An 11,644-nucleotide genomic window follows, 5' to 3' on the forward strand; every position below is an offset into this window, starting at 1 on the left:
CTTAAAAGTAACTTAATAATTTAATTTAATTTAATAACTTAATTTAATTCATTAAGTAAATTAAGTATATTTGATAAAATAACTTAATAATATGATTTAAAATAAAAAAACAACTTTAAGTAATAAATAAAAATAATTAACTTGTTCTTAAGTCCATATTTTTATTTTACCCTTTTACTATCATTTGTCTTAATTACCTTTACCATCTCTTTTACTACTTTACAACATCTCTTTTACTACTTTACAACCTCTATTGTTACTTGATTTCATTTGTCGTCGTTATATTTTATGAAGATAAATATCTCAATGTGATGTTTTAAAATAAAATTTAAGTTAATTTTATCAAACAATTTTAATACTTAAAATAAAATTTAAATAATAAGTTTTAAATTAACAACTTAAATATAATTTAACTTAAAATCAACTTAAATCATTATTAAGTTTTACCTGCAAGTCTAAGTATATTCAACCACCACGTTGGATGTTTATATTTTATTTTCATGCGCAATCAAATGGCACGTGATTCCCACTCCTAACTTTCAACTAAAAAACATGCATTAAGCCTAAGTTATCAAGACTAAAGTCGACGTCAAAGGAATAAGAGCCCAGATTTGATCAAGCCCAATGAGAGCCAGCCCAATTCCTTAACTTCCTAAGCACTAGTATGATTGATAGGTCGTTGATAAATGGGCGGTATTGCAGTGATTTCAACATATGGAAAGTAACAGAACTGCTCAACATTCAAATATACTGAGCTCTTGATTTTATTGAGGAGCACAACCATGTAGATTCTCTTCTCAATCAATAAAAATTTTCATATCAAAAGGAAAAACAAAGAAAAATCCATGTCTATGTAAAAGACCTGCTTCTCCTTATTGACAACTATACACTGAACAGCATATGAACAAGTACTTGGACTCTTAAATACAAAGAAAATTTCACCTTTATCTGTAAGCCAATTCTTCATTAGTTAGATAATGAGACATTCAACTTGGTATTCAGTTCAAAGAGCTGACAAGAAGAAACTACCTTTTTGACTGCATGAAATTATCGTTAGGGCACGGGCCTTCTTCCCTAGTGTTCTTGATGAACACACCTACATTCACCTGTCAATGCACATCCAAATATAAAACTTCACTTCTTAGGGCAAGGAAGGACAAATCAACTAACCCTTCATCTTATTTTGGCTGGAGCTTATGTATCCTTCAATCCCATAATTTTGATATACTCCTATTTGATTCTCTTCCCACCATCGCTCTGCTTCCTTCTCAGTAAATCGTTTGCGGCTGCATGCAAGACACATATCCAAGTACTAATCCAAGTTAAAAGTTGATTAGCATTAAACGTTCTGGAGTTACTCACTTGGATAGAGATTGAAAATACTAACCAAAAACATGGTAGGATTCAAAGGGAATGATCATAACAGATATTACAACAGAATATGTTGTTTATGTTGAAGTATAATGAACAAAATCATTATGCTCATTTATGATAGGAAAATGAATAGCCAAGCAACCTTTTAAATACAACTGCGTTCACGTGAAGAGATCGTAATCAGTAGAAAAATACCTGAATCTCACCCGCTTGAGGCCTCTTTGCCCACTTGCTAAAGTTATGAATGTGATATATACGCCAGGTTCATACTGCTCCACCCATTCAAGCTTGGATGGCTTAGTTCCATTCTGTCTAGGATCTATTTTCTCGAGGCATGAATCCTCTACTGATCTAGTATGGCCTTGACACTCATCTCTCCCATACATAGATCTCAGGGAATTAGAGAACACAATTGGAGAGCCACACAGACTATCTAGCTGTCTCTCTTTCGGAGTATCTACATATCTTGTAATGATTTGAGGCAGCTTTGAATCAATTCCATCCTTTGCATCTCTTTCAGAAGAAAGTTTCTCTGACATCGTATGAAGCTAAACAAAGAATATACCCATCAATCCCAGCTCATTTATAGCACAAATGAAAGTACATGAGTATGATTCCTATGGAATTGGACAGAAGACAAGAAATGAAATTATTTGAGTTTGAAACCTATGCAATTTGACCAGCTCCTCATGTAAAAAGCAGATAAACTTAAACAACTATTTTGATAGAATAGAAAGGTAATGTTATCAACCAAAAGAAACACATGACCACACTATATATGTCTGAAGAACATTTCTATAGATCTCAATAATCTCTAATTATTTTAGGAATAAAGAGAAAAGAAACCAATCATATAAAACACTAAATATCATTTCTTAGACTCTTGATCCAAGACAAAATGGGTCACGAGGAAAAGCAAAGTTTAAAGAGTGAAATCCAGCAACCATCTCATATCTTGGCCATTTTATGCATGTATTTAAACTTTGGGTTGAATGAAGCAAAGGGCAAACTAATCATCATAAGAGCCAATTATCGAATGGAGTTGGGGCAACAACGGATTTTCATTTAAATACAGAGGAAATTATAGAAAAAATTTAAAACAAGTAGGAAAATGAAAATATTATTTATTTGTCTATAGAACATGGCATCTCATATGAAATAGCAACAAATAAGTATAACCAATGATAGCGACAACAGAAATTTATTCATTTGCATCTGAAAAAAAAAATGGATATACTAAAAAACAGTGAGGAAAAAAACCAAATAAAAAAGGATATGATGATTTACCTGCTATAAAAAAAATTAAATAAAATAAAAATTTTCTATCAATTTCTTACCATTCATTACTGAAAAAGCTAGGGAACCCTTCCCCACTATATTTATGATTGCTACAGTATCCCAAGTAACATTTGACCGAACACCAATTCGATGATTTATTGCAGAATGCGTAGATTTGTTTTGCCATGTCTCCATGCATTCAGATGCTAAGAACGATTTTCTTTGCCATGGGATATCCAAATCCCTTTTATTTTTGCAGAAAAGAAATCCGGAAATTGGGGTTGTATGTTACAATCATGGTTTCAAACTTCATCAGACATGCACAAAGCTTTCACCCCATCAAAATATAAAAATAAAAATAAAAAACTACCAATGATGCACATAATTTCACTTTTATGATAATTAAATCGAACTTTCATTGGAGTTAAAAAACCTTGCAGTATGTCCCACTGATTGTTAAGAAATATGGCTATCAACCAACTAAACCAACACCAATAAGCGGAGATTACCCTTGATGATAAAGCTTTTATAACCTCCTTTGCTGCTTTACACTTAGCAGCTTCCTCCCTTGCTAGAGACCATGTTTCTTGTAATTTTTGTTGACATTCTTGAATCTTCTCACTTCTCATTTGACATAGCTTTTCTAGGCTCCTAGCCTATTAAAATGAAATGAATTTTGGTTGAGAAAGAATATTCCGAGACAATATCTGAAAGCAATTTAAATTTCACAGGATGCGAATAAAGCAATGCAACAATGTTACATGTGTTCATCCAAAAGAGGAATTATGACTAATCAGGGAAAAATATCTATCTATGGGAGAGATAAAGCCTCATAATGACAAAAGTCTTCTCCTTTATACTATTAATTTCAAATACAGAACATAGAACATAGAAATATCATTGCCAGGAAGATTAATATCAAATTTTCCATAATAAAGAATCCTTTTACAAATAAGATTCCTCCTGTTACATTTTGGACGAGAAGCAGAATTTAAGACTTTTTCTTTCAGAATCAAGGAGCAAAAAGCACCAAAACCCAGAGGCTGGTTAATACAATTAAAACCAACTATACAGATAGGCTCTGCCCCTACAAAATTGTTTCTCTCCACCTACATCCATTCATAGTCTGAATCCTACAAGCCACGAAACCCTTTTTCAGAGGCTCAGCGCATGATCTTTTCAGCCATAGCCTTGTTTCTTTTAGTGCCTTCAACTCAAACCATATTATTTTTTCCTAGGATACCAGTGACATAGGTTTACATGACCCATCCCATCCACGGCAAAACTACTTCTAATTTCTCATGTCATGAACATATGGTTCAAATTCTAATCATGGCAGAAGGGACTCAAAAAGGTTGGGCCACGGATTATGTCATAATGAGCTTTAGAATCTCAGCCAAAGTAAACATGATCTCCACTCCTCAGAAATGAGTTATATGGGTATTATCAAATACCCTTATGCAATGTTAACCCACAAAGGGTCATCATTGTTTCAAAAGGTGTAGAAGTTTGAATAGATAATAGAAGATTTGTTGAAGAGCTTCCATGAAATCTGTGTTATGACCTCTACTATGCAATTTCTTGTTTTGGGTTGTGTTATGACACCCTGGTATCATTGGGTTTGCCCCCTAGTGGTTTATTTTCCATTTAATTTGCATCTTGGATAGCAAAATTATTTGAACAATTCATATTCTCTCAGTTCATGATAATACAACATCCAAGATACATTAGCATGCAAAATTCATGTAGAGAAAACCAAGAAACTCAAGTGCACCCAGGCAGGACACAAAAAACAGAGCCAAATTAGAGCTTATGTAAATGTTGATGGCTGATCCACACCTCCTGATGTAATCAGCATTCTTAAAAACATGTAATATAAACATCAACCTATTTTATGAACTAATCTAGTAATGTCAAGAGCAGAAAGCTGACAATTCCATGTGGTGTGCATAAGTGCTTGAGAGAGACATACATATCACAAGACAGGAAAAACATGCATGGCTAATGGTAGCAACTAAACAAATGTAGAAGTCAAGAGGATGGAAAAGTTACCTCAGATCTCAGCCTCTCAACTTCTTCTATGAGAATCTTATCTGTGTCTGGAAAATCTTTCTCCATGTTCACAACAGTGGATACCATATATTTAGATCCCCGGGGGCTGTGTTTCCAACACAGAGGAACAGACGATAGCTGATTATTGGAAAGAGGAACCAATGCTATAGAATTTTCTCTACAATATTTTTCAAATAGAAAAGGGCATGGAACTTGACCCCATCTAGGCAGTCCATTTGACAAAGAAGAAACTGGTTCTACAGTCTGCTGGTTTTCCACTTGGTTTTTGAATGGTTTCTTTTCATAGGATTGGCTTGCCTCATTACAGGGCTGTCCAACCGATGAAAATTGAGTCCGTGCAGGAGTTCCTTCCCCCCTGTCCTCTTTCTCATCGAACGACGTCTTTTGTGTCATCAATAGCTGTCTTGGACTATGATTTTCCAGCTTCAATAGTCTACTTGAATGTTTAATCCTTTGCAGATAGGTGTAGCATGGATCACAAACTCGAAAAGGCTTTTTTTTATTAGGCGCTAGAGATGCATTTAGAACCTTCTTATTACTACATGCACGACAGAATAGAAGACCACAATTATAACAATTATGCTTCTTCCTTGTAAACCCAAAAGCCATTCTACATCCACTACAAGCTGATTGGTCAGTGCTAGATATAGACTTGTGTAAACAGATTGCAGCAGTAAAACCTGATCCACAAGCAATACTTTCTACTTGTCTATCTCTCAACTCCTCCACTACAGCTGGGGAGTTCCTATCTTCAGTATCACCTAATCCTAACTGCCCATTTGCACCCATGCCCCATGTATAAAGGCTTCCCTTTGATGTCAATGCAGCAACATGATATGATCCTGATGAAATCTCTTTAACAAATTCGTCTTTAAGCTTCCCTCCAACAATTGCAATTGATTTATCCTTGGCTTGTGGATTTCCTAACTGCCCATGCACTGCACTTCCCATTGTGTAAACTGTCCCCAAACATGTAAGTCCGACAGTCAACATTCTCCCACAAGAAACCTGAACAAAATCATGATCCACAAGTTGTGCAACACATGTTGGTAAAAGCTTCCTCTCTTGATCACCATGCCCAAGTCTTCCTTTATCCCCATCACCCCATGTAAACAACTTCCCACCTTTAGTGTTGAACTTCAGGCGGTCAGCCCTGACTTCCACAATAGCGGCTGTATGCCATGGTCCACATGCAGCAGCTTTAACCCATAAACCACTGAGAGACTCAACTTCTTTCGGTTGAGAAATGCTTTCAAGCTTTCCATGCCCAAGAACCCCAAAAGTTCCATCTCCATAGGTAAATAATTGTCCAGAAGTGGACACAATTGCCATATGCCATTCCCCACAAGCAACATTTGATATACTTGTACCATTCAAAGGACCAGAAAGCCGACTTGGTATCCACTGACTTCTCTTTCTCCTCTCACCCACTAAATCTATACCAGAACCATTGTCACCCCATGTATAGAGTTCACCAGAATGCGTCAGAGCACACGTTTGATATTCCCCACAGGAAACTGATTTTACAAGGACACCAGTAAGGGATTCAACAATTTTTGGGTTGCCCATATCCATGTTAACTTTATGCCCAAGCCTTCCCCCACTCCCCTCACCCCAGCAAAAGACTTCCCCATGTTTGGTAACTAGGGCAGCATGCTTCCCCCCTAAAGATATTTCTCGCACATCTAACATTGTGGTGGATTCTAGTAACTTGGGAAGCAAAGCATCCGATTGCATCCCATTTTGGTTACCAAACCTATAGACCCCACCTCCTAAGATCCCTCCTTCTATTCCTTCTCCCCATATCATGACATCCCTCAAAATATCATTCTTTTCCATTTGTGGTGATGCATGAGAAGGTGCAGCAACCTGACTCAGCATATCTGTTTGAATTTCTGTGCCAGCATAGATTTCTTCCCCCTGTTTGAGATGATCTGGTTCAACATAAGGAGAACTTGGAAGTGAGACATCCACTACATTTTTCACATTCGATACACTCGATTCTGATGAATAAAAGCTATCAGCAGAATACGATAAGCCATCAGAAAAACACCTCTCTGAAAGTGACTGTGTAGGGCTTCCACATAAGCTGCGTACCTTCAGAATATAGAATGAAAAAATCAAATAAGTGAAGCATAAGGTTGAACATCAAGGCCAAGGATGGATATACCATCATAACCTGAGTTAAAATCAATTCTAGTCATAAACGAACATTACAAAAACATTCCTCAACATGGTTAACATAGAGGAATCAACTATTTTGAAACTGAAAGAATAGTATATAACATCCTATTACAGTTAAAATCCCAAGAAATATAACTACAATCACTTGTTACCAGTGGAAATTTGTAGTGAGCTCAACCGATATTGTTTGTTGTATCTCACTAACTTTTCTTTTTTAAGTACTTTCAATGGCATTTGATAACATTTCTTCATTCGAAAACACCATTCACCATTCAAAACAGGAAAAGATCACATTTTCTCGTCTAGAATAGAAATCCCATGGATCTCACACTCCTATAAGGACAAACCTAAAGCAATTTTCTTTTCTTGTTTGGAGCTTTACTTTATTTGTGTTTTAATGCACATCTATGTATTCAGGTGTCATTTTTTACAAAAACATAATTCTACATGTTCTATTGTTTGCATTCATTCTCTTCTTCTGATGTGAAAATTCTTGGAGAAAAGAAGAAGGGGCGCTTGTTTTCAGAATCTTCACATGCACAGGCCGCATGGATGATTACTCAAGTGTTATATAGAACCTAGATAACCCAATTTAGCACTCATAACACAATTTTAGCACCCATAACACAATAACCTATGAATTATGAATGAGAATTACAAATAACTCCTAAGCTTTTCACGGAAGCTCTACATTACTCAGGTTGATTCCTATATGAAATCACGCCTGTTTTCCTTATCATTAATTGCTAATGCCCATTCAAATTCAGTCTTCTTTTTCCTTATGTAACCTTAAAATACTTTCCATTCATTTTTTTTGTAACTCTCTAACTAGTTACCATGTTTTCCTAATAAATTTTAAATTGCTAATTATTCCAAACACAGGATAACCACAAATGGTCAATTGTATGTTTGCCTCTAGAAAAAGGTATGTTATGAGCAAGTTAAATGATATGTTTTCCGGAATTAACCACAAAAGGAAAGGTATTAATTGGTCACCTGACTAAACTTCGGTGTATCCTCTAGAAGTCCTAGATTATGCTTTCTTCGAAAATAACCTGCTGGGCTATTGAAACAAGTTTGTACGCCTACGCAGTTTCTGAATGTGCTCAATTGTCTAGGATGTTGGCATCTGGATATCACAGCTTTCAAGCCTAAAAACCAAGAATCGGCCTGTGCTTTGTCCTTGCATATCTGTGATTAAGATAGATAAAAAGTATCAGGATTAACTAGTAAAGATATATGCAAGAAACTGAACCAAAGATTTCAAAAGATTACCAGATCAAGTGACCGTTCGCCGTTAGCATAGACAAGTGAAAAGGACCGACACTCCCTTTCTTCTTGAAGCTGCCTCTGAAAATTTACCTACAATACACACAGATAAAGCATAATGGAATATCACCACCAGCTCATGGTTTAAGCATACAATTTAACTTGGATATTAGCTCTTATTTACATACAGTTCTTTGCCCAGGTATAATCTTTGTAATTGAGCTCAATCTCAATTGTTTTTCCTCCTGTCCGGAATACCAAATCAAAAACTTCTCATCCTGAAATCCAAATGACAAATTCAAATTCCAAATTTGTTATTATAAAGTTCCTTTAGTAAACAGACAAACAGAAAAAATGAAAAATAAAATGAAAAATGCTCTGGTGTTATTTTTCTTCCATTCATTTCACTAAGTAGTATTTTTAACATGTAGATGCAAACAAAAGCATACTTTGTTTATCAAATCTTTGTTTCACAAGAGGTTGTATTTAATAATGGAAATCTACATCACAGTGCCTGCAACAAATTCTTATCCCTAAAGTGTTAGATTTTAACATAAATTGAAATCCTTAGAAATTGAATTTATCACACTTGAGTACCGAGAATTCACTCAAAGAACAGGGACAGGGACAAGTTCTAGTGGAACTTTAGGGAAAAAAAAATAAACAACATCGGTTAAGACATACATTTTTTGACAGAAGATGGTAAATACTATGGCTTAGGAAATAATATATGCAATTTTCAATTAATTTAGCCTGTGTCTTAACACTATGGGGTCAACCATACAAATATTTAGCCAAACCAATCTCTACTACATATGCCCTGTTACACAAATTCATGGAATCTAAGCATAAATCCTTGTATCCAATATCGCTTATTTGCATTTTTGCACACGAAGCAGTATAAGGAGTTCTGATTATAATGTGATTTGTGATTATGATGCTTCCAAAGTTTGAAAGTTAGGCTCATACTTCAAATATATCAGAATCTTCAAAAGTTCTTCTTTGTAGAAATAGTCCAAAGAGCTGTCTTTGGTTTGAAAAAACCAGTTCTTCAGACTCTGCTCACTCCATGAAGAAATGATTTTATGCATTCCAGTAAAAAATTCTCTCAAAATATAAGCCATAAAAGATGTTACTACCGTAGATAGCCTAAAAGGGCAGAACTTCGGCTTCCCTCTCCGTCCACACCTCAAAAGATAAGCACCCTTTTTCAAAGTCACAATCGCCTGCACAAATTCACAAAAAACATAAAAAGGATATTAATTTTCTACAAAAACAGAAAATACATCTCAAAATTATGTCAACCAAGGACATATCTCTCACCTAACTTCAAAAAACATTTAACAATTCATTTTCTGATCTCGAACAATTTTGGAAAAAATTTTACGGAATATAATCAAACTAAAATCAGCACAATTTTTTTTAAAAAAAAATATTTTTAGGAACAAGAGGTTCAATAATCAAACTCTGAAATTGCTATCAACTAGAAAATGCAAAGGTGAAAAAGAAACCCAAAAGAAAAGAAAAAACAAAAGGTAGGACCAAAAAAAGAAAGTGTAGATTCTGGAAGGATTAACACTCATGGATTGTTTGCAAGACAAATCCAATGAGTGCTAAAGGCCAAACAAAAAGGCAGTGCCATGAATCAAGACACTATAAACTTTATTTCACACATAAAATACAATTTTATTTAGTTCATTAGCTAAAGCCCACTTCCGGATTAGGTTCCATTATTGCAGCAAGAAATGTTTACTGTTAACATTCCATGACACTGCAGCAAGAAACATTGAGATGATATAAGCTCAAATGTACTAAAAGCACTTTGAATACAAATCCACCCAAAATAATAATAATACTAAATAAATAAACAAAAATGAACCAAAAAAAAAAAAACCCATATGTATTTCCCAGCTCTAAACGAAGTAAACGGCAGTAGATTTCAAGTAAATGTTTATCATGATTCCAATCAATCTTTATCCTACTCCTACTCTCTGCTGATTATGGAGAAGGGAACAAAGCTTTGGCAGTAGATTCTCAAACACCACATTTTCAAATCAGTAGCAGCATATACTGCTGGATGGCTAAATTGCATAATTTACCAACTGCAAGTTCTAATCCATTAAAGAAGAAGACTATGTGCAAAAATAATAATAATTAAGAATAAATAAAAATTTGCAAACAAGCAGAACAAACCAAGAAAGCAGTAATAACTAATGATAAAAAAAGACCACACCAAAAACCAAATGCAAGTTGGAAACCCAATTAGTCTTCCACCCTGACATTGCTCACAAAAATCCACAACATGATAAAAACTAATAATTAGTAGAAATTCAAAACCCAAACCAAAGAATTGGTGGACTGATCTACAGAGAAAAAACCTAGAAAATGATTCCAAATTCAGTGTTTTCTTTCTTCTGATAAAAATCAGATTTTGAATCTTTGATCATACCACGTCAAGTGCCTTAACTAAAAGGAAACGGTAAAAGGAGAGCTGGAAATGGGCATTGGCTCGGGATAAAAAAATGAAGAACAAAGAACCAGATATGATTCAACTCAGCAGTTTTTTACCAAGAAGGGAGAAGGAGAAACAAATACAATTCACAGTGGAGACAAGTCATGCACCAGATACTTGCCATTTCTTTTTCCATTTTTGTTGGCTTTGACAAGAAAAAAAAACAAAGAAAAAGAAGAAAAAGAAGAAAAAAGAAAACCTGTTCAACAGCTCTGTCAAATGGAACTGTAGCTAAGGATTCTTCACCCATATTTGGAAGAGAAATTCATGGGCAGACAAAGAAGGCAGAATGAGAAGAGGGTTTGGTTTCCTGAGAAGGGAACTTGACAACAGAGGAATGTGTGAGAAGTAAGAATGCAGAAGATGCCTCTGCTCTGCAGAGAATCAGGGAAGAAAGAGAGAGAGAACTGTGAATGTGATTTTTAATTTTCCCTTTTTTGTTGCCTATCTCTATCTACTGAATCTATTCTTTCCATTACTGTAGTTCTCTTCGTTTCTCGTGCGCACCCTCTCAAAAATACTCAAAAACACAAGGGTTCAATTTCTCCCCCCTGCTGCACGTGTTCACCTTATGCCACATGCCCTTTTTTTTTAATTAATTATAATTATTCTTTTTTTTATTTTATCATTTATTAACATATGGTATGTTGTTTATACTATTGTTATTATTAGAATAACGCTATTCTCACTATATGTCCCCTATTTTTCACGTCTATTCTCATTCATAACGTGATTTACTTTTTATTTATAAAAATTGTTTAAAATCGCTATTTATTTGAAAACTTTAAATATGACTCTCAAAATAAAGTTTACACCCTATCATTTTTATTATTATTATTATTATTATAGTTTTGTAATGGATTTTAATTTTTTTTATTTTTCTATATTTATATTTTAAAAATAATTAAATTAAAAGAAAATAAATTATTTCATAAATAAAAAAACATTATTGAG

General features: G+C 34.5%; 1 protein-coding gene across 2 annotated transcripts; it reads right to left on the reverse strand.

Annotated features, from left to right (window-relative positions):
- Positions 1–740: 740 nt before the first annotated feature.
- LOC100253065 (PH, RCC1 and FYVE domains-containing protein 1) lies at positions 741–11,181 on the reverse strand. Of its 2 annotated transcripts, XM_010650593.3 has the most exons (10): positions 10,890–11,180; positions 9,318–9,404; positions 8,367–8,456; positions 8,185–8,271; positions 7,906–8,100; positions 4,705–6,822; positions 3,162–3,308; positions 1,570–1,922; positions 1,171–1,286; positions 741–1,106 (listed from the first exon to the last, which is right to left on the reverse strand). In XM_010650593.3, the coding sequence occupies exons 1-10, from the start codon at positions 10,938–10,940 to the stop codon at positions 1,075–1,077; spliced, it is 3,276 nt and encodes a 1,091-aa protein (XP_010648895.2). In that variant the 5' UTR covers positions 10,941–11,180; the 3' UTR covers positions 741–1,074. The 2 variants fall into 2 exon arrangements, with proteins under 2 accessions (XP_010648895.2, XP_059592296.1); XM_059736313.1 differs by lacking the exon at positions 3,162–3,308 and having other exon boundaries at positions 10,890–11,181.
- Between the last annotated feature and the right edge of the window lie 463 nt (positions 11,182–11,644).

This window comes from Vitis vinifera, chromosome 4 (genome assembly GCF_030704535.1).
Source record: "Vitis vinifera cultivar Pinot Noir 40024 chromosome 4, ASM3070453v1".
NCBI classification, from domain to species: Eukaryota; Viridiplantae; Streptophyta; class Magnoliopsida; order Vitales; family Vitaceae; genus Vitis; species Vitis vinifera.